The sequence below is a fragment of the Pteropus alecto genome, unplaced genomic scaffold, assembly GCF_000325575.1.
Source record: "Pteropus alecto unplaced genomic scaffold, ASM32557v1 scaffold45, whole genome shotgun sequence".
Classification (NCBI taxonomy): Eukaryota; Metazoa; Chordata; class Mammalia; order Chiroptera; family Pteropodidae; genus Pteropus; species Pteropus alecto.
This window is the reverse complement of record NW_006442491.1, coordinates 2,393,857-2,418,304: the sequence shown is the minus strand read 5'-3', so window position 1 is coordinate 2,418,304 and position 24,448 is coordinate 2,393,857. Positions and strand designations below refer to the sequence as shown.

At 35.4% G+C, this 24,448-nt stretch overlaps 1 protein-coding gene across 1 annotated transcript in view; it reads right to left on the bottom strand.

Annotated features, from left to right (window-relative positions):
• RALGAPA2 (Ral GTPase activating protein catalytic alpha subunit 2) overlaps positions 1-24,448 on the bottom strand; it is a 292,479-nt gene that overhangs the window by 172,449 nt on the left and 95,582 nt on the right. The window contains exons 15-19 of the mRNA XM_015596875.2: positions 19,402-19,639; positions 16,236-16,400; positions 6,356-6,493; positions 4,802-4,899; positions 2-71 (exon numbers count right to left, since the gene is read on the bottom strand). Of these exons, the coding sequence (XP_015452361.1) occupies positions 2-71; positions 4,802-4,899; positions 6,356-6,493; positions 16,236-16,400; positions 19,402-19,639 (709 nt within the window). The remainder of the gene's footprint in view (position 1; positions 72-4,801; positions 4,900-6,355; positions 6,494-16,235; positions 16,401-19,401; positions 19,640-24,448) is intronic.

The following is a 24,448-nucleotide window of genomic DNA, read 5'->3' as shown; positions in this document are numbered from 1 at the left end:
TTTCCTTGTGTCTGTTGCAAATCATCTTTTAAATCCAATTCAGCAGAGCTGCTGCTTCTTTGAACTAAGATCTTCAGACAAAAAGAAAGAACGCATTTGTTACAGGAAAGTTTTAATTTTTATAAGACTGTTAAATTTCTAGCCCACATTTCTAAAGAAAAAGAAACAATTATAATAGCAACAACAACAACAACAACAAAAAATGAATCCAGTTTTCCATTTGAAGGATATGTGTTCACAAATGACTATCAATGAATTATAAGTTACTCAAAATCTGAAATTTATGGCTTCTCCTTTGTCAACTGACATCCAATTAAACCAATCTACTGAGAAGGAATGCCAACTTATATGGATAATTTGATTTTAAAGTTCTATTTGCTCCTCTGAGCAAGCACACACATATAGTGAATGCAATTCTCCAAAAGGCCTAAGTTATACACGAATGGTAAGTGTGCTAGCAGGAAAGGCATAAACTCCACCCAGACTTCTCTAAAGGTTACTCAGTGCCTTCCTTGTTAAACGTGCAACAGATTTTCTTGAGTACTGCTCAACACTGGACCTTGTACTAAATATAGAGCACTAAAACATTTGGAGGCTATCTGCATCCTCTAAAATTTATGCCTTGCTTCGAGAGACAAAACATACACAAATTACACAAAATGATAACAAGGTACATAAGCAAAATATGCACATAAACTCTCTCTAAAAGGTATGCAGAATAAAGTGTTACCTTAATTGGCTCATAGTTACAGGACAGCTGTTCAAGAAGTCAACAGACATGAAGTGGTAGAGAGAAGGCAGGAGGGGATTCAAGGCAGGAAGCACTGAGTAGTAACCAGCAATTTCTATGTGCAGGAAAAGAAGCTGATTATAGCAGGCCATGCAGGGCAGACAGGTAAAGAGGAAAAAGAAAATGTATACTGCCTCCTAATCGAGGCAGCTGCCAGTGGGCCTTCAGCATCAGGTTTAGGAATTTCAACCCAATATTGACAAAATGAACAACTGTATTTTCCAGACAGTAGCTTGTTGTGATTAAAAAGATAACTAGAAAGAAAATCTGAGTAGTTATCTGTGGGACAGAATTAAGAAGAAAATTGCTATGGAACTGTTATGGTAATTCAGGAATAAGCTTGAAAGGCTTCTGATGGGAGAAAAAAAAATAAAATGCTGCAGAATGACAGAAAAGAGCTTATAATAAGCTGTAAATGACAGTGGAATAAAAATAAATGACAAAAGAATATGAATCTAGCAGACCATGAAAATGATGGTGATGAAGGAAGGAAGGAAAGATGATGGACAAAGGAACCTGAGAGAGATTCTGGTATTTTAATTTTCATCTTTGAGTTGCATATCCAAAAGGAATGTCCTATAAGTAGGCAACAAAAATCCAGGATTGTGAGACAGAGGATAGAGCCAGGAATGAAGATGTAAATTTAAGGTCCTCTAATATAGAATATATAAAAATCCTGTATTCAACTGGCCAGCTAAAAGGATGAATATTAAACAAGCAAACAAATGAGAAGGACTAAGATGTATAATTAAAAGACAGGATAATTATTAAGCGATAAAACAGAAGTCAGTCATAAATATTTAGAAGACTCACAGTATATGAAAAAATATTACACAGTCTTAAAGAAGGATGAAATATATCTAATGTAATAATGGTAATATATCCAGATATTTCCTTAATTGAAAAGCAGAATGTGGTCTTTTCTGCTTCTAACTGAGAAATGAAATGTCCTCCAACTACAGAACTAGATCTTACATAAAAATATAGATTACAATTTTGGACTCACAGAAAGTAAAATAAAACTCCAAGTGATCTACACACTGCCCTCTCCAAAACAAAAAACCAGAGAAGTGAAATGGGGCTATCCCAAGCATAAATCTATTATCATTGCCGGTGGCAAAAGAATGGAGATTCTAAGATTAAAGTAGCATTCCCTGCTTCCTGAAAGAAATAAATGCAAATATTGTCTTGGTGGAACTCCAGCACTTCAGACATCCAGGTTTTCTACAAATTAAGATTGACTATGTTGGAACTCAATCAACCATCACCATACACCAAAGGAAATAATAAATCACCATGCACAAGAGTCTCGAAAGCAACAAAATGGAATTTAGACCCTCTCTCAAGGACTTCAGATAATCAGACAAAGAATTTAGAATTGTAATGTGAATTTTTTAAAGGAATCAAAGATGAGAATCACAAAACTGAACAAGCAACAAGAGATTAGTTGAAATTACAGATATACTTGAAAAGAATCAACTTGAACTTTCAGAAGCAAAGGGTATGACTGTTAAAATAAAAAACTCAATGGAAGTATTAAACAGCAGATTACATGAGTCAAGAGAGTTATTAAACTGAATGAAAGAAAGAGCTAATGAATTACCTAGACTGTAACCAGAGGACCAAAGAGAATGAAAAATATGAAAAAGGCTTAACAGACATGGAAGACAGAATGAGAAGATATAAATATATTTCTACCCAGAATTCTAGAAGAAAAGAGCAGAGAGAACAAAAAAGAGGCAATATTGAAGAAATGATTACCAAGAATTTTCCAAAAACAATGGAAGATAGAATCCACAGATACTTGGCACATAGCATATACCAAAAAGGGCAAATATATAAACCAAAAGAAACTGCACCTAAATATACTGTAGGGCAAATGAAGAACAAGGACAAAGACCAACAAGGAACAACAAATATGATGACTGGAAGACTTCTCAACAGCAGCAATGAAAGAAAAATAGCTTCCACTAGAAGGGGGAGAAGAAGGGAGAAAAAAGTAGGTAATTACAGTAATTAAGACTCTTTGTAGTACTTTACAGAGAAACAAAGTAACCAATAAATTAAGATTAGAAGCACTAAAATAAAGCCTCAGACATCCAGGAAACAGCACATATGAGAGAGAGGTGGCATTTCAGATCAATGAAGGAAAAATGTATTCAACAAATGGGACCTAGCACAAGCAGTTATCCATTTCGGGAAAAAAAAATTGGATCCCTACCTCACTCCATACATAGGAATAAATTCCAGATGGAGGGAAAATTTAAATGAGTAGGGCAAAACTGAAACACTTATAAATATAAGGTAATATTTTTATCCCTGTGGAGTTGGTATTTTAAATTTTTCATAAAATCTAACCATAAAAATGTTCGATAATCAAGAATAGCAAAATTAAGAACATACGTTCATCAAAAGACACCATGCAGAAAGTGAAAATATAAGTTGCACATTGGAAGATATTTGCCAGAAACAACCAAAATAGGATCAGTATTCAGAGTATATAAAGAATTAGTATAAATTAAAGAGAAAATGACAAACAAATCAATAGGAAATGGTAAAGACATCATTAGACATTTCACAGATGAAACACACATGATCAGTGAACATATGGAAAGATTTTAAACTTTATTAGTTATCTGAAAAATACAAAAATGAGATTCCATTTTCACCCACTTGACTCATAACATTTTTTAAATCTGACAACAGCGAGTGCTGGTAAGAATATGGATGAATAGCAATTCTTTACATAATGCTGGCAGAAATATAAGTAGTGCAACCACCTTGAAAAACATACATTCTCTTGTAAAGAAGATCGTTATTCTATCCTGGGACTCACGAATTCTACTCCTAGATAGCCACCATAGAGAAAACCTTAAACATGTAAATCTTGAAATGCATACAAGAATGTACATCGCTGCATCTTTCATTAAAAAAAAATGAAAAGTCTAAATGTCCATCAACAAAAGAATGAAAATAAATTGTGGTATATTCACAGTGGAATATCATACAGTGGAGAAAACTTAATGAACTACAGCTGCATGTCATAATGTGGATGAATCTTAGAAATACATTAACCAGTGAATAAAGCAATACTGTCACTTTTATAAAGTTTAAAAATAAGAAAAACTAAAGGGTGTATTGTTTGGAGATTCATACACATAGAGCAAAACGACGGAGCAAAGCAAGGGCATGATAAACACAAAGCCAAGAAAATTCTGCTCTCTGAGGGGACAAGGAAGGAATTTACATGCCAAAGCAGTGCTACTAGAAATATTCTAGTTTTTAAGCTAAGTGGTAGGTTTGTGGGTGTTTATGTAATTGTTGGAACATACACATATAATACACATATACATACAGGCTATATATATATAGACTGGTATTTTCCTTTTTAAAAAATAAAGACAGAAGAAACTTTACACTGGTTATTTTCCAGGTAACGGAGAAGCTTTCTCTTTTTATTTTGAACACTTCTATAATGTTTGAGTTTTCTATGAATATGCACCACATTTTAAATAAATAAATAAACAGGAGTTATCTGCATAAATGAGTTATGAACTACTTTCAAATTTCTTCTTTATACTTTATATTTGTTTTTAAAAATGCTATTTTACATATTTTAAAAAAAAGAAACCATAACAGATCTTTGTAAACACTCCCTTATAGAGTAACTCATGTCAGATGGAGGCTACTACCTAAATGATGCCAAGAACAAGGAATCTGTATGTTTGAAAAGCAAGGATACCTGATTAAAATTTCAGGTGGCCACATACACATCCAGTGGTAAATTCCATTTCATGTTAATTTTTTTTTCTATTTTTGCAATGTGACTCTAAGTTTACATAAAAAGCAGGCAAGACTTTAAAAAGGTTTTAAGACTGTTTAGGCTTATGACCTGTCTAAATGGAAAAAAATTTTAAAAGAAAAGTATTACTGCCACTAATAAATTTATTGTGCTAATAACTTACATGTTTATTTTTAATGAGAAATTGATTTGGTTAGAAAATATCTTACTGTTATTCCTTCATGTTCATTCTTCACATGTCCTTTATTCTCTTGAAAAGGCTTAGGCTCTGAAGAACTCAAATTCTGTGCATTTTCTACCTTATGACCTAAAGATTTGGCAGAAAAAATCAACAGTTCAGATAGTAAAGTTGGAAAATAATTTTATATATAGGTAATTACTAAATTTAGATATTCTAAAATACATAAAAACAGGAGTCTGGCAAACTGGTAGCCGATGGTCAAGTCCACACTACAGATCTGGTCTCTTTGGTCCATAGGGAGCTTTTAGAGAGGATAGAATGCTACTCAGTGTGGCCAACAGATTCACTTAGCATATTATGTTAGCACAAGGGAGGGCAAAAAGACCTGTTCTGGGGGCCTTGGAGAAGGAATCTCAGAGAAGAGCTATCTGAGTTAGCCAGGTGAGCTGATGGGGAAAAGAAACCAGTGAGGTGGCTCAGTATTGCTCGAGAATAAAGACTAATGAGAGAAAGAACAAATCCAGAATCAGTAATATTACCACAAAGCCTGTAAACATTAAAAAAATCTTAAGTAGATTTTATAAATAATCTGGGACCAATAAATTTGAAAAAATACATGAGTTTAACAAATTCCTAGAAAAACTTAACAAAATTGAAACAAGAAAGGAAAATCTGAATAGTCTTATAATGATTTTAAAATTTGAAAACTCCAGGCACATGGTAGATTCTACCAAATATGTAAAGGAAAAAAAAAATCACAACAATCTTATATAAAACCTTTCAGAGAACAGAAAATCTTTAGGTAATACATTTCTCAAGTTATTTTTTTAATTGTATTTTAAGAGAATTTCCAAGAGGCAATACTTCTCTACTCATTTGATGAGGTTAGCATGACCCTGACATTAAGAACTGTGAAATAACTTGTAGATAAATAAGCTTAGTTTATTTCTTAATTAACTCACGAAACTAAACTAAATAAGTATATTCATTGACACCAGTTACAATTTAAACATGTGCTTTCATTGTAAAATGTTATTTACTGTTTATAGGTCAAATCATCTGCCTCTTTGCTTTCCAAACACTGTTGTTGCTGAATGTTGTTGGAGAAAGCATGTAAAGTAATGCTACTACAAGTTATTATTTTCAACCTCAGCAGAGTCCACAAGCTGCTAATAAAATTTTTCACAAGTCTGAGCAGCTTTCCATTCTCACTGTCAACTTTTGTGGCTCTTCCATATCTGCCTACTCCTGCCCTGCCTTCTACCAAACTTGCTGCTCTCCCTGACTTTGTGATGTAACATTCTCTGCCTCCTGCCTACTCTTGCCACTCTGGACTTCTTTCTAGTTCTCAAAAATATACACTGGAAAAAAACGGTACATATGTGTATATAATTTAGATAAATGTATTAAAAAAAATACTGAAAACATTTCATTGCCAGAAACCACATCCTTGCAATCAACTTAAAAAGTACATTCCCTTGAAATAAACAGAGTTAGAATATATGTAGAAAGCAATATGACGTGCAGCTTCTTCCCAGGCAAAATCTACAGTTCTACACTAATAACTGGAGCTCCTCCATACCGTGAGAAGACTCTGAGCACAGCAGCTCAGTGACATCAGGAGTGCTGCTGCTCCGAAAGATCTGCTGCTGCTGCTCTGCCACCAGGCAGCCGGAGTCAACTGCGGGTGCATTTTCTGACTGTTGACATTCTTCCACTTCTGTGGGCATTAACACAAAACATGCAGGGATGTATTTCAAGATTTAAAAAAATAAGTTCACTGCTTAAGACAACTGATTCTGAAAATGTAGTTTTAGATATTTTTTTTTTCACAATAACTGTGCAGTAAGATAATCTTTCTTCATTTACATCACAAAGTTTCCTATACTTGTTAATAGTAATATTCCACTCCCAAAATACATTTTTCTTTTAAGTTCTACAAAACATTTTCTTTTTAATTTAAGTGAAGAAAAAAATTAAAAGAAAAAGCCACAGAAATGGTTGGAATTTCTGGGGTGGGCATGCCCAGGAAAGAGAGATCCAGGAGCTACCTGGAACGGCTCATTTACACTGAAAGGGAGTAGAAAGTAGCATGTGCACGTGTGTGCCCACACCACACACAAACACATTCTAAAGGAAGATAAATGGAAGCATGGGAATTTCAAATCTATTGTTCCTTTTAACGGATATATGCACAACTGCCCCAAATAAAATACTATAATTATTTAATGGCTTATATCACCAAGTGCAATGTTCAATTAACCACTAACGTACAAAAATCCACTAGCCTTTTTAGAGAATCAGTACATATATGACATAAAACAGAAAACCACAGATGAGTACTGCCCACTGGATAATCTCGGCTAGCATGATTGCAAACTATATGCCCTTAGATAATGAAATCCCTCCTAGCTCATTTCTAAACTTTACGGTTCATTTTAACCCCCAAAGACAACCCGAGGCACTGGAAGATCATACTTTAAGTGGAAAGTATGATCTTTCTCTAGAATCTCAGCTTTGAAGTTACGTCATCTTTTGCCTAGGTTATTATAATAACCTCCTAACTAGTCACTGTCGCCCTTTTCTTGCCACCCTCATAACTATCCTCTATGTGGCCCCAGAGAGTTCTCTATGAAACAAAGATCTGATTACGCCACTTCTCTCCTGCCGAAGCCCATTACTGTACAGTCAAGCCCATGCTCCTCACAGTGAATACAGGGCTCTCCTTGATCTCGCCCCACAGACTTGATCCCCCCACAAGGAGCTCTTGCTTACTTTACTCTCCAGCAACCTTAGCCTATTTGGCACCTGCTGCTCTCCTCTCTTGTTGCTCATCCTCTATGCAAACCTCACATCTGTCCCCTTCTCCCTCCTTCCCATACTGCCTGGGCACTGGTCCTATAGGACTTGCCATGTGGTTTTGCATGTGAACCCCACCACTGCATCCCTCAGCAGACTCCACGCTACTCATGTAGTCATGAAACTTTACATCCAAATAACCCCATATTTTCCAAAATAATTAATTAGCTAGAGTTTTACTTCTTCTAAGAAGAGACTGATCAAAATTCTGTCTGTATTATCTTACCTGGCAGTGTCACCCAATTCCTCGCCTGAAATGAGACTCACTGCCAATGTGTCACTCTCTGGATAACCCTTTAATATGAGCCATAAAACAAAGCGCTGGTTCACCCTAAACGAGAAGTTGTCATGTAGGAAGATTCCAAATATGAGACAGGATTTCAACAAAGGACTGCTATTTTGTTTATACTATCTAAATAAAATTTCATTTAAAGTATTGATAAAAATTATAAGACCTCAAAACTATGAAATTTGTGTGATCCTTCACTTATAATTCAGGGTACTGGATCACAGTCTAAGTTTACATACTGATGGGAAGCTGAGTTTAGGGAGTAAGCAAAAGGAAGGCCAGGGTACGAGAGGCGACAGACTCATTAAAGCCTCGCCCTTCCAGGTTATCTTCACTCTTCTCTTGAATAGCCAGGCAATAATTGTCCAATTTCCCGCAGAGAAACAAAAGACCTACATACATATTTGTGATCTATCCACACATCCCCAAGCATGAACTAAGCCCTTTTCACAAGTCTACTTCTAGGCTCTTCAGTATTAGGCAACAGAAGCCAGATAATATTACCAGGCCACCCCTTCTGGCTATCTTATTTCATTGTTTATTCTAATTATGCAAGATACTGAAACTTCTGGGAAGTGTTTATATTTGTCAATGAACCTACTTGTTAATCTAATATCAGCAGAGGGAGCCCAAGAGCTTCCTAATTCTCTAAAAAATAATTGGCAAGTGCTAGTTTTTATGGATAGGGAGAAGAGTGGGTTTTATTCACTTAAACGTGATGCCAAAAACTGGTAGACTTTGGTTTCTGGGCTATAAGCAGAAACAAGAGCTTGGCCAACACTGGCAGCATCTTTTTAAAGATAAAGAACATCGCCATCTGGTGGGATGCAATACAGTCAGTCACAGCACCATGCCTTCCAAATTCAAGGTTCCCAGTGGCTCTCAACAGAACAGCAGGACGAAGAGCCTGCCATCACCAGCTGGTCTGCCTTCCCAATAGGCTGGTCTAACGCAGCTTTAAGGCTTTGTTTTTGTAAAACTGTTGGTAGGGGCTTCCCAGACGGAGAAAGTCCAAGCCTGTAGAAACCACCAGAAGTGGTGAGACTGGGACCATCCATGATGAAGATGGGAAAGAATAGGAGAATCACAATGTCAAATGTGCTGTGAGGGCTGTTGTGCTACTGGTGCCCTGAGCAATTCCTAAAATTAACTGATAAGTGATATAGTATGAAAAGAACTTAGAATTCTTCTTATCCCACAATTTAAACCCAATTTCCTGATTTGTAAGTGTACATTTCTTGGCCATTTCTCACACTTTGTACTAAGAATATACTCAATATATATTTTGTATAAATGAATAAATGAACACCAAAAACATTTTTTTGATATTTTTCCTTAAAAAAAACAAAAACAAAAAACAATTCTTGAGCTCCCTCTGCTGGCCTTTTATTTGTTAAGAAAGAGCAACTAGTGTTAACGCTCCCATTCTACAGTGTCATAGGGGTTACTCTTTCATAGCAAATGTAAAACCATTTTAACACTGATATGCAAATATCAAGATACAGGATTAACTGATATTCAAAATAGTTAAAAAGAACAATCTAAGTTATATAAAAATTACATCATAAATTCCGGGAGGTCTAATGCATTCTGTTCTGAATAGCACTCAATTTCTTTGGCTTACTTCAAAGAGCTAATTTCTACCTTAGTTTCAGTACATCATTCACTTTCTCTCAAGCATAACTAATTCAATAATCCAAACTTTAAACACACTAACATTCTAGCTTCTTGATAGTGTAAGTTATACAGCATCATTACTAAATCATTGCTTTCTAAAACTCTACTCAAAGCACCAGAAAAATGATCAAGTAAGGATTACTTAATTTCATTTTTCCCCACTAAGACTCAGCATGATTAAATTAAGTGTATAAAGTCTTCAGAAACTTCTATTTATTCCAGATGTCTGACTATTTTTCAAAACAATTTCTCTCATTCTTTACTTAGTCTAAGGCTTCCTTAATCAACCTTTTTAAATGGAGTGAGGCTCATTCTTCAATTACCAAAATTCTGGGTTCCATTTACCACTCATAGAAAGTTGCATAAGCAAAATTAGTAGTAATTTCCTAACTTTAAAACGATTGTGCACAATACCAACTTGACCCTACAAAAATCACAAGAGATGTAAACCAACTCAGCATCTTGAAGTTTCCCACAAGGTCCAAAGGTGAATCAGCCCAGACCCTGACAAATACTTCCTGACAATTGGGAAGTGCTACCTGGAAGCCAGAGAATCAGATGCAGAAGCAGCTAAGTGAGACTTTCAGTTAGGTTCCATTAAGTCTCTTTTAGAATGAGGGAAGATCACCAATCTTCTAATTATTACTACTACAATGTTCCTAAAAGAAAAATAAAATCTACCATCTGCATGGCCTGTAAGCAATACAGACTGGCAAATATCCTCAAATAAAAGCAGTTAAAATTGCAAAATAGCTGGAAAGAACTATTCCCACAAAGGAGAAAAAGAGAAATCACTGAAACTGCCAGTTCTACTTCCTACATGATTATGTAGCTATTTATATTAATGGACTACTGGTGGTTGTGACTTTCCCCAAATTCTGCTGCCACCAAATAGAGTCACAAAGGGATCAGAAGGTAAGTAATGTTCTATTGTTTATATTACTAACAAAATTTGGTGGGTTGAATAGTCATATAGATTAAAAACAAAAACAAAAAATGTTAAATGAAACTAAATTAGCAATCATATTTATTAGTAAAGAACTTGTGGCCAGAAAGTCAACATTGAAAGTGTCTGCATATTATGTATAGGTAGATGTACACCTAGCTAGATCTATATTTAGGAACAAGTTAGCAAGATATGCCAACATAGTAGGATTTAATAATCCTACAAATTTAATAATCTAGTATGTCAAACTGTGGAGAATGTACAATCTAAGACTGAAGACTGATATGCCTCACTCTTGGGCCCAGTCTCTTGATAAGACAGTCACAAAGGACAATGCCATCACTTTAATAGTAAAGAATAAATGGCATCAGACTAAGGCAGAGCTCGCTACTATAGTTGTCAAATGAAAGAGAAAGAACAAACAGCAGATTGTTCTCAAAGTCACTATATTGCTAAGTCCCTTTAGCCCTTGTGCTATAAAATCAGAAATAAGGATGGCAAAGGCAGGAAAACACAGACCCAGCATGGCCTGCTTCATTTTACTCTTAATCAGGATCTCTCAATCTCAGCATTAATGATATTTTGGGTCACATAATTCTTTGTGGTGCAGGTTGTGCTGTGCATCATAGGATGTTTAGCAGCATCCTCCCACCCACTGGATGCCAGTGGCACTATCCCAGTTGTGATTATGAAAAATGTCTCTAGACATTGCCAAATGTTCTCTGGGGGGTAAAACTGTCCCCAGTTGAGAACCACTGCTCTAAATCATATCCAACTTCTGTTGAAACTGTGTACATATATATGAGAATCAAGAATCTGAGTAAACTAAAATATAATCCTGAATGAGAGAAAAGCTTCCAAAATGAGATTATTAACAAAAAGATATTTCTTATAAGAACATATTCCGAACAAACTAGTAAAAACTTAAAACTTCAAACCACAAAAAAATTCCTTTTGGGTGTCTATCAGCCAAATAGAAAGCAAAAATATTTAAAATATTTTATTAATCATCTTTAGGCAGTAGTATTTTTTTTTTAAATCAAATCATTAAGCAGTTAATGGGCATCAGTAATTTAAGTGACTGGTGCCATTTTCCCATGTACCATTTTTACTGTTTTTCACCTAGGAAAAAAAGTTTTCTAAGAACCATAGACTTTTAATAAAACTATCTTCTTCACTCATATTCTATAAATTAAAAAATATTATATTTTATGTATTCTAGGGGAATTAAGCTTTAATTTTTCTTTGCTAAACGATAGTATGACATAATTTAGTGATACAGAAAGCCACAATTAGGCTATTGCCAATATTAAATAAATACTAATTTATAATGCCATCTTTCTGAATATAAAGAACATGAAAACATTTTTCTCTTTAGTTAGAAGATTCAGTTTGTCTTAGAATCATTGGGAAAAAAGTAGAATTAGACCTAACTATTCACTGTAGAGCAAAGTATATCCTTTTGTTTAGGTTTCTATGCCAAAAATCATTTTTGGTGCTCGGAAGTCTTAATAAACCACAAAACACACTGTGTGTAAACCACATGTATCCAAACTCAATTTCAATTGGCTGAAGCCCAGGAACAATGTTTGTCTGGAAAATTAATACTCTTTAGTATTTTTTAAACTCAAATCTCAATAATCAGTATACATCTGCATAAACTCAAATTTTTTAAACTCAAATCTCAATAATCAGTATACATCTGCATAAACCGATTACTTTATACATTATTATGATTTATTAACTCCAAGGAAGCCTTGCCTGCATAATTTTTCCAGTTTATTTATTTTGGGGGAGGCACAGTAAGCATTCTAACACTGACATGCTGTAAAATTTTATGAAAATCTCCTTCCTTTCTTTAGGCACTGTATAGAAGGTACCCTGAGGCAGACATCACTGTTTTCCCTATTAAAATCTACGGGCCAAAAACTCCTCTTATCCTTAACTGGAAATGTAAAGATCAGTGGTGTTACAGAATCTTTTCTTGACTAAGTGCTACTCAATGTCTAACTACATAGAAACGATTATTAATATTCATTGAAAATAAACACAAAGTGCAATGCCCAAGCACTCATGCGTAATGTGGGGATTTTAACAAAGGAAGCAAGGCCCAGAGGCAAGCAGAAGCCCAGAGACATTCACAGACACGTGAGACAGCATTACAGTACCTGACAGCCTGTGAGAGCAAGAGGAGTAAGAAAGACCAGGTAAGAGAGCGCTCATGGTGTGAAGGAGGAGCGGGACGCTTTTAGTGGCAGGCAAAGCCTCAGAAAGGTGGACACAGTTGCTGATAGACTGGCTTCGCTTAGCTTCCAGGAGAGATAAAGTAATAATTATGTCAGAATAACATCAGGATCTTTCACTTATTTATTATTATTATTTGTATTTTCTGGGCTCTCTTTAAATATTTGAAGAAGGTCATTTTAAACTTTAAAGGCAGTCGGTACAAAGCACAGTATTTAATCATAGTTTCTAAATACAGCCAACTCTCAGTCATTCTGATGATATGGGAGAATGAATGGACAATCCACAAGTAATCTTATTTTAGAATGTTTTTATATTTAGGCTTTCCTTGTTTTCTGCTGTGTATCAGATTTGCATTTGGGCTGTTTATTTGAGCAGACATTAAAATCATTTTTCCTGTCCTAAAGGACACAAACAAAAAAAACCACAGTGAGGGAGTAAAAATACAGTCTAAGATTAAAATTGTTCTATAAATAATAATTCAAAAATTGGTTTACTGAGAGCTGACTGTATTCAAAAGCAAATCATTTAGCAAATTAAATATCCTAAAAACTTAAGAACACATAAAAGTCAAGTCGAACATTAAAAGATTTGATAAATGGAAAAAAGATAAAAATCTCCATGAAACTCACCCTTTTATATCACATTTCATGCTTATTAAATCCGTAATTTCCTATTATGAACTTTATAGTGTTCTTAAGTTTTTTATATGTTGCTAATCAAATGACCATTTGAGAAAATAGATGGACACAGGAAGAGAATGTGCCTCATGTATATGAAACCACCATCAGTAAAATCAGTTTTATCCTTGAAACAGAAATATAAAGGTTTACTTGCTATTTTATTATCTTTATGTGATTTTGACACTAATGAAATAGAACTATAAACAGTAGTGACACATTTGTAAAAGTATAACAAACTTTTTACTTTCCTCTTTCCCCCTTCCTTTGGCCATCAGTACTCCTCATTCTAATTCCCATTCTAAAAGACTACCTGCAATGCAATTACACTATCATTCACAGGCATGTAAAATAATATTTAAGTGAAAATGACTTCCATGTAAACATTAAACTGATTTAAAAGATTTGTTCATCTCTCAATGTCAGAGACATTTTATTTCAGCATTGTTTTAAAAAGTTTTCCTTTTATAAATAAAATAATTGCGTTTTCCCAAAATCACTGGTTATTTTAGATATAATTATAGAATAATTATTTTGTGTGGAAATTGACTTGTTTTAATCACTCATTTTATACATCTAAAATTTCAGCATAATTCACACTCAGGGACAAAGTTTTACTTTATAACTCTTTAAGACTCTCCTTGACAGTCCTTTTAAGTTGCAAACTAGTGTATTCTCTGTTAAACTGTCATTTCCCTACCCTGCAATTGTTTATTTTATATCTCCCTCTTGCCACCATCACAGACATTTTCTCAAACTAAGTGTAGTCTGTGAGGCAAATCAAAATAAAATAATCTTAAATTATTCTCTTACTGGGATTGGGGAAAAGTCACTTTCAAATGGGTCTTCCATAATAAATATCTTAATGCTAAAAGTAGCAAAAACTAACTTCATGATCTGCTTGCTCTCTCATTAAAAGATGGCCTATACACAAATCAAAATCTACCATGAAAACATTCTAGGCCTTTTTAAAGGACAAAAAGGTGAATTATTACATAATGTAAAAATAATAGAACTGAGGAAAATCACTAATATTTAGTTTTTATAGATTAATTTTATAAAACATCATGATATAATAAATTCTTGAGAGACCACTGCTTTCACAGGCAACAAAAAAGATTCATAATATTTTATAATGAATACATACATATATATATGTAAAATATACAAAGATAATAGATCTAACCAACTCAATAGCTCTCATCTCCATTATATTTTACAGGTTATGGTTTCAAGTGTTTTTTAATTTAATTAATCCCACAAAGACCAGGTTTATGGTTTTTAAGTGTCATATTCTACAAATATTTTTACATGATTTTGTAAAAGTTTTTATACTATGGATTTTCAGACACCTGAGGACACTAACAAACAGAACCTCACTGGCATAAATGTGCTAAGGATTTTCTAAAACGTACTGGTGTCTCTACCATGTTGTTGGTCTAAAATATCTGTTGAAAAACTAAGATGCAATCTCTTCTACAGCTGTGTTTTAGCCAAGTAGTAGCATATGAAACATGCCAGATCCAATAATTTGCTGCTCATTAAAATGTGAGAAAAAAGTTTTAAGAAGTGTTTTGAATGATCGGTTTTATTATCATAGTAATTCAAGGGTTGTGAGGGACAGCAGAAAGTCTGAGCAGCTCAGGCAGGATGCTACCTTTATCATAAACTTCTATTCTGATCTCTTTCTTTTAAAGATCCAGAGATGGAAGAAAGCAGTTTTGGGGAGTTGGGATGAGATAGGAAATCAGTGAATAAGCCTCCCTAAAAGTTGCCTCTTAATCAGGAACAGGGTCTTTCCTCAGGGAAGAGGAAGCAGGAAAGCAGGAAGAAGTAGAATAGGAGGTGAATGTAAATAAGGTGATAATTACCAACAAATGCTATAGAAAAAAAGCATGAGACAGTTAGGGTTAAGGTATAATATATTTTCATAAAACTCCAACAGGATTCTAAGTCACCTTTACTAAGCTCTGTAAAATATGTTGTATAAATAAATCTTTGATTTATGACCAGAGGATATTTTGACTTTCTGTAGTCAACATGCTGAATATCAATTACAATTGCATTGTATTATTGATGCAAAAAGCTAGAGAAAACTCAGATAAATTTGTTTTAAACTTAAGTTATGGCCTCAAAAACACTGGGTGGGGGGCTTTATATGTTCTTATTAAATACTGGATATAAGCTTACCTTTTAAAGATTTCTCTTTTTGTTTTAAGAGAAAAGTGTAGCAAAGCAGTCTGACTAACTAGGGGTTCTTGGTCAAGTTTCTGTTAATTTTAACAGGCTGTAAGGACATCATCTATAGGTATGTAAAGCTCAATTTTCCAAAGGTGTAAAAATTTAAATGTCTCCATCTAGTCCTGAAAACTAAATATACTATTCCCCTTTTCCTTGCTGGAACAAGTTGCCACATGCTCTCAAGATTATTATGTCCAACAACAACAATGATGCAACTAGTTGTGTGATTACTAAGAATCTATTTCCTCAAGGTTCAAAGAAAACACCTATATTCTCTTTTTACACAAACATCTCTCACAATATTAACACCTCAAGTTCTTTTTTCACAATGAAAGATTTAGAAATAAATATCAAAAACTACAATTTGAAAAGTAACCAGAATAAAAGTTAAATGATATTGAGACAATTTAATAAAAGTTCTAGTATTTAAGTTCTGAGTCTGATTTTAAAACTTTTACATTTTATTCCTATAAATCCATTTTAGATAGCAACTAAACCTTTGGGAAATATTTGAATAAATGCTTACCAGTTGCTTTTTGGCGAACGATATTTCTTGCTTTCTCAACTCCTGGTGCCCCAGATGTGGTGGCACTCCTAAATCGCATTGGCTCAGTCACATCTGGGTGGCTCCGCCAGCTAAGAGAAAAGGATCTCCCCACAGTGGTTCCTTTCTGAGAATCTAGAACACAGCCTGATAAATGATAAAACAAGAAAAAGAATCTAAAGGCTGAATTTGTTATTATTCATTTCATAGCCTGTTGCTCGGCAAATTTCATACCCACGATTATATATAATCAGCAGTTTCTCTTGTTGCAAATTAGGTACCACTTCCTTATATTGTAATTTAGGAAGTTATCTAAAAATTCCTATTGCTAAAGTATTTTTCAAGCATCTCCAACAGTCTCATTAAAATTATATTTTCATAGTAGTCACTCTAATGTAAAAAAATTAATGCACTTTTCTCAATATAAGCACAATGTCAAATGAAGTTATACCACTGCTCCTGGAACACCCCAAAACTACTTTTATAAGCCAGAATATTAGAGATCCTGATTTTAGAACAATATTCCATCCTGTAGGCAGCAACCTCTCCATGAATTCCCAAGAGACATATATGCCTATATATTATAAGTAGAGTCAGTCGAATGAGCAAGAAAAATGAAAATCTACAAATTATATATCCTATTTTAGTGAAGCTACAAAACAATAAAATATTACAGCTCTGCTATTCAACTTCTCTTCTTTCCTCTCATATTTCTCTGGTCAAATATTTCAATGAGTAGTCAAGGATCCAAAAGAAATACAGGAAAAAAAGAGAATGAGACACTAAGAAATTTCTGCATCGATATATATGGCCAGTGGCTGCCACTGGCGGCTTGTTTTCATACCCAGGTTCCTCTGAGAGTGTATTTTGTTTCCATAAGTCCAGTGCTTAAAAGGCAAGTATTTCTACAATGAATATTTAAATGTTTTTAGAATAAAGCAATATTATAAATAAATCAGAAATATGTGCCATAGTCATTAATTAAATTTTTTCTGTATTCTGAAAATAGTGTTTTTGATGTTGTTTACCTTTCTAAGACAAGCTTATTTTTTTCCATGATTCTATGTGTTCAAACAGTGGGAAAGAAGAGAATATTGTGGGGGCTGGTGGAGAGGGGAGATTACAAAAATTTTAAGAGACAGGGAATGTGCTTAATTTGAGAAAATCCTTACCTCCTGTCTCAGCAACTTCTCTCATTCTTAAAGGCACCCCTAGTAAGGTAGACTCTCTTCTGGGCTAAGAACCAAAGTCTTAGGGAGCCAAGTTCCTGGCTAGGAGATCCTCTTAAATTCTGGGTTGACACAGAGTCCCTCACAACTGCTACAGAGGATGAGACAGAAGGCCAAGGGCCCAGGCTCTTGGTTTCATGCCCCTACTTCAATCCCAAATCTTTGGTTTAATATACTTTTTAGGAAGGGCTCCTTACAGCTTCAAATGGGGGAAAAAAAGGATCTGCTGCTAAAATATGTTAGAAAATCATTATATTAGACAGTCTAAATCTAATCTGGGATTAAACTGTTCCACTAGAATGCTATGTACTTAAACTACTTTGTTTTGGCTTCTTCCTAACTTGCTTTTACTAACTGGTGCTTTGGCAAGCCATTCACAGACTGCAATTACAAGAATCAGTCATGTTAATTACATGTCTCTATGGTTAATTAAACATCATAATTGGTTCACACCTCCCAGTATACATATCTTCTTTTGTCTTTTCTCACAGTGACTCTGGGCTTCAACATGTGACTTACTTTGGTAGCAAAACTGAGCAAATACATATTTGAAATGTACTTGAAAATTTGGGCTTGCCAACTATCTGCTCCTGGAACTCTGAGCTTTTACACAAACAATCTCAACTAGAATGCTGGATGATGAAAGATATATGGCCCAGTTACTCCTATTTGCCCCAGCTCACAGCTAGCCAACCCCTAGAAGTAGAGTTGCCTAGATGATGATTCCATAGTCTAGCTGGCTGCAAAAAAATAAGTGAATCCAGCAGAAAAACTGTCCAACTGAGTCCAACCCAAATGTCAATACATAACATCATGATTTAAAGAAATGATCATTAGTTTAAGCCACTGTATTTGGGGGTGATTTGTCACACAGCAAAAGCTAAATGACACAATTTATAATAAGGCTACTGTTGAAGTTGTAGTCTACCACAGCAAGCAATGTACCCTTTATGAGTTGTTGAAGAAATTTCTACCAGGTCTTAGAGAAAGCTATGTATCACTAAGCAAGTGGACCGTTTTTACCTTTTGTACTTGGTGATTCGCTGATGAAGATAAGAGTCAAATCCAAGGTTGCCCCATTCCTACCTCCCTGGCAAGCACATGAGGGAGGGGCTCTGGAATGCATTTTGGCATTTTGACCATTCTTGTAGCTCAAATCCCCTTCATTTTGCCCCAATGTCTTTATGTCTTTTATCTATTGTATTATACGTATTTCCACAAGCTGACTCAAATCTTTATATAGTACACTGGAGTACAAGTGAATTAATCCAAGGACTGTGTCACACCCTTAAAAACAGTAATGAATATAGGGGCTGCCAAAATGTTATTCCCAAAGAAACCTCTACTGAAGTTTTCCACCCTGATCTGACTCTAAGTCTCAAAACTGTTTTTACCAAGAAACATAAAGCCAAAATGACTCCCATCTGAGGCAATCAGATTTTTTCCACCTTTCCTAGGGAGGCAGTACGATATGTTTTAATAGTGTGGCATCTTGAGTTGGACTTGCTTGGCTTTGATTTCTGGCTTTATCGCTTCTTAGCTATGTGATCCTGAATGAGTCTGTGGACTCCGATTTTCAGTTGCTTTGAGATATATGGATAGTAATGTCTACTTCACAGGGACAATGAGGATGAAGAGAGAGAATATGTACAAAGCACTAGCCATTATTATTATTGTTTTTACTGCTACTACTTCCCTTTATCTTCCTTCTTCTTCTACAGCTTCTTCATAAATTCATCATCCTCATTAAATGGACAGAGTGCTATGAGATACAACCTAATGCCACCATTAAGGACACTGACTGTATGGCTGGTTCAGTTTATTATGAAATTTCACGCATTAATTGTTTAGGTGTATAAATACACACTGCTTCTCTGATGTCTCAGATATCTGGTCCTGCTCTCGAAGAGTGGAAATACCTTTGCCTCGTTGTTTCTTTTCCTTTTGTTCACTTAATTTGTCCAGAGGTAGGTTTGTCATCTCAACTCCATAAACAGTTTTCGCAAGCACAGCTGTCAAGGAGTCCATGATGTTGGCCCACTCGTTTATGAGTTCCTCCCACTCTGTGAGAGAGGACAGCACACCAAGGAAGTCGTCCCAGAGCTCTCGAGAAATGTACACACAGAGGTTTGCTCGGATCCAAGCCACAATGAGCGTCTAGAACCAACCGAACAAGAGAATTCATCATCTCCTTTGGAAGAAGTATAATTTTTAACAAAATATTTTAAATTACTATTAACAAAATTAATTTTAAAATAAAAAGTGCTTTTGGATATTGTTTTTCTTTTAATTTTTCAAAATTCTGATCATTGCAATCAGGATTTGAGCAACTGTGAAGTTAGTTATCATTATGACCAAAGCTACTGATTCGAAATTATTCTAGTTCAGTGGCTGGTCCTGGCATAACTGGGTTGGAAGACAAAGCTCTCAGTACAATAACTATTCTGTTTCCTGAGACACTCTTTACAGTGGCTACTTCAAATCTCCTCTTCTATATGTAAACCTCCAACTCTTCCCTGGATTTTAGCAGATGAATTCACTGCAGACTTCAGAGAAAACAGAACCTATTAAACAAGAATGCCCTCAACCTCTGCCCACAAGACCCACGCATTCACCCAGCTTCTTCTCTACCTGCAGGCTCTAAGTGAAGAGGGGCTCCTGCTCTTCTACACTTGTCTCTACCTCTGTTCTGGATCTTTTCCTCAGTCTTTGATTCCATTAACCCCTCCTCTCCTTTATCTCCAATCCATCCTACTTCCCCAGCTCCTCCCATCAGCTTTTAAACATGTTCCAATTCTTCCTCATCCTATTAAAAAAAAAAATCAAAAAAGTTCGCTTAAACCAAGATTCCTAGCTAGAGCCCCTTTTCTTCTCTTTTCAAAGTCAAATTTCTTGAAAGAATGTTCCACACTCACTCCACCTGCACTTCCTCATCTCCCAGTCAACCAACTGCTCTGGCTTTCTTCCTCCTATGCTACTCCATCTTCTGTCTGGGTTTTGGTCTCCATTCTCATGGCTCCAGTTAACATCTGTGTACTACTGAATTCTGAATTTCCATGTTCAGCCCAGACCTCTTTGCTGGTTTCCTGACCTAGGTATCTGATTACTAGATAGCTCCACTTGCATGTTCTATAGGCACTTATAATACAGCATTAATAGTAAAAAGAATCCAATTTCTTCCATTGAAATTCTTCTAATTCCTTGACCTGGTTTCTCCTGTTCCTTCCTTCTCTTCTCTCCCTTTTGCCTCTTTAACTCCCACTCATTCTTCAGGTCACGACTTGGACATCACTTCCTCCAAGGTGTCCCTGGACTGCCACCCCACTTCCAGCTTCCAGTATGTAGCCCTCAGTTCCTACAGTTCTCAGCATTTCCCCAAATAGAGACTTTATCACTCCTTTCCTAAAGAGTCTATTCACTTCTCTGTGTCTCTCCTCTAGTCTTAGGATCCACAGCACTGGAACTGGTCACATGGAAAATCTTACAAGATAATTATACACATATTCTGGATATTTCCTTACCTTGAAATTGCCCAGTTCCTCATCTCTGCCAAAATATTTCACATCCTTTAAAATTCAAATCAAAATTTATCTTCCTTGAAAGAAGTGCCAAGTCCATCTCAGATAAGACCCAGATGCTTTCCTAATTTTAGTAGAGGAATCTTTATATCCCAAACTTGTATAACTTCCCTGCTCTGTTGTCAGAGCTAAATGTACTTGTTGAGGTGCCAACTTGCAAATATTTCTGCCCAACCCAGTAGCAAATAAGCTCCCACTGTTATTGGGAGTTGTGTTATATGTGGAATAGGGGTAAATGTGCTTTTTTAATTAAAAGAGAAAATTTTATTTAACACACACATAGGGAAACTCTGAGAAACAGAAAAGTCTGAATTAGACAGGCCTGTTCTGATCACTTGAAAAATCTCATTTAAAGTGATCCTTACACAATGTACCTTTTGCCTATGTTTCGATTCATGTTTATTACACTTTTTAAAGGGGTAAAAATGTTAACGTTGACATAAACTAGTTAAGTATATTGAAAACAACGTTTTAAACACTTGCACTTAAAATATGATTCTAAGATGAATGAATTTTTTAAAAATTAAGAACAATGCAAAATAAAAAGTTAATAATTTTATTATTAGTACTTTATTATATAATTACATATTTTTATGATGACTAAAATGCTAGCTTCTGTTTGTTCATTTCTTACTCTCCTGTTTTCAAAATGAGTTTGAGGCCATTACCACAAAGAGCCTATACACAATAAAATTCGCAGTTGTTTTGGTGTAGTAAGATGCCCTAAATTGAGAATCTAGCATTGGCTTCACTTTATTGACTAATTATAAATCAAGGAACAAACAATGACTTCCTGCAGCTTACAAAATTCAGCTTTGCAAATCTCACAAACATGTACACAAAACTATTGAATCATCATCATCATTCACAACTAACAGCATTTCCACACAGAGCAAAATCACAAAATATGGTCAAGGGGTGACAAGTGGCACCTTTGGAGAAGGCAAGGGCACCCCTTTAACAAGTTACCCGTTTTTGAGAGGAAGAAGGAAAGAGAGCCCCAGACTCGGGGTTCTGTCACTATCTTGAATTGCGACCTGGACAATTTACTTGTGTTTTCTGGAGTTATATTTCTCGTTAAAAAAAAAAAAAGTTGGAGAAGACCATCTCCCAGATTCCATAGCACTGAAATTCATGTTTCATCAAATACATCTTGGCATACAAGCTGTATTTTTTTTAAAAAAAACACCTTCACTCGCAAATCACTACAGTTTTAAAGTAATGGTTCATACTATGAATAAAAGGACCATAGTCCAAATTTCCTGATATACTTTCAGAGCTTCAAGCATAAGGTCACAGCACTGATGACAGATTAAAACATCATTTAGAGCAATCACTATTATTTGGTAAATATTTAAAACTGCAAAACTCAACTATCTCCTTATTTAATAGTTTCCTTATTCAAATTAAAAAAAAAATAAGTACTTGGCAATTGTAGACAGTCTATGTGACCAAATGAATTATAATTAGATAGCACATTTTAATTTTAGTATGGGACGAAGATGATGCCCACTTAATTGCCTGGCAGTTCATCCAGACCTTTCACATTTTTCTCTCCCCCTGGATCTCACAAAAGCACTTGGGGGATCAACAGATAATCATACATACCAAATGAATCCACTTTCATTTTTATGACAATGTTGCAAGATAGGAAGGAATTCTTTCCTGACTGGGACAGATTAGGGAAGAGACTTTGAAATGATTTGTTCAAGGCCACATAGCTAGAAGTACCAGAGCTGGGGACAGAACCCAGAATCCATCTAACTCCCAAAAGCTCATCTTCTCTCCATTATTTTATGGTTAGTTCTTAATTTAAGCATTCTTCTTGATCCATCTAACCATTGACAAAATAATAACTACAAGGACAACATCAAAATCATTAATAATCCTGGACTCCAAACCAATCTTCAAGTAAGACCTGACAAGATTTCTTCATTAATGAAGGGAATATATCCCCTGCAAACCAAAGCCAACCAATCAAACAAAAAACACAACTCCACAACAGTCTTGCTTGATTTGGTGACAAGTTCTCACTCTAATTCCAACACACGTGGATGCAGGGCCAGGCAACTGGTGAGGAATGAGGCCTAAGCACCTGCCAGTCTGAGCGTGGCTTCAGTCCATATCATATGGCAGTCTCAGTCCCATCAGAACTAGGAGATCAGGAAGGTGCTGACAGATATTCCATGAGAGTCACAGCAAAGTGAGCAGAGTATCTGTATTTCCAAGAGGGCAGGCAGCAAATCAAGTGGTCAGTACCACCAATAAGGCAAAAGCACAACAAAGTTGGACACTCACTAAAAGTTATGTGTAGACCACTTCATATATCCAATAGCGAAGCAAGGCAATCAGAGTACAAGTGATTGTACTATTCGGGAGGCAAGTAAGTACATGCCAGTTATTTCTGAGGTGTCTCATACATTTTTCATAGAGTCGAGATCATCCAATCATATTAAATTATTAAAAATTAATATGAACAGCTGCATTCTCTTATGAATGAGAGTAATTAGCTTTATTTAAAGAACTAATTTCTCTTTTTATCGCCTTAATATATCCTACCTGTATTCTAAATATGCTATTAATATATATCCTCCAAAACCTTCAAATCAACTGAAGAGGTAAATTAACTTCTCCCTATAACTGTCCATTCCAGCTCATGATTCACTATGCTTTCTCCTATAAAAGGGCTCAGTCAGGCCCATCCATTGTACTCATGCCTTTATTTGTGTAGTAAGTCACATTTCTCCAGTCCTTTCACACTGTTCTCTTTCAAAAATGCTTCATAAATTCTATGTGTCCATAAATACTAGTGCTTTCTAATAGTTGCAATAGGCTAGCACCCTCAGTACCTTTAAAACTTCCACTTCACAGGCAGTTATCTTCTGCTTTCTCTTCTCTTCCCCTCAGGGCAATGTCAGATTACTCATGTTCTTAACTCTTCTAATCATGTGAGATGCAAGAAACATAGCCATGTCCTTGGCTCTCTGCTTCCACCTATGGCCAGGACTTTATCCAGGACTTTATTTCTGCAGTTCTCCTCTCTCCCCAGATTACCTTGTTTTCCTTCACTGGACCATCCCCACTCACAAGAAAATATACTTTAATATCAACCACCTTAAATCCTGCACTCCACACATTCCACCCACTCCAGCTTGTTCAATTTTCCTCCTCCTTTCCACGTCGATACCTCTGCAAAGCTTTGATTATACCTACTCCCTCCGCTGCCCAGCTCTCATTTTCTCCTCCATGCATTCCAAGTGGTCTTCATTTTCCTAGAACATTCTCAACCACTTACATACTGTCAAAGCCAGTGGTAAACTGTCCATTCTCCTCTTACCCAATACTCTTATCCGGGTATCTGCCACTCTTATCCTTGGTCCATGGCCAC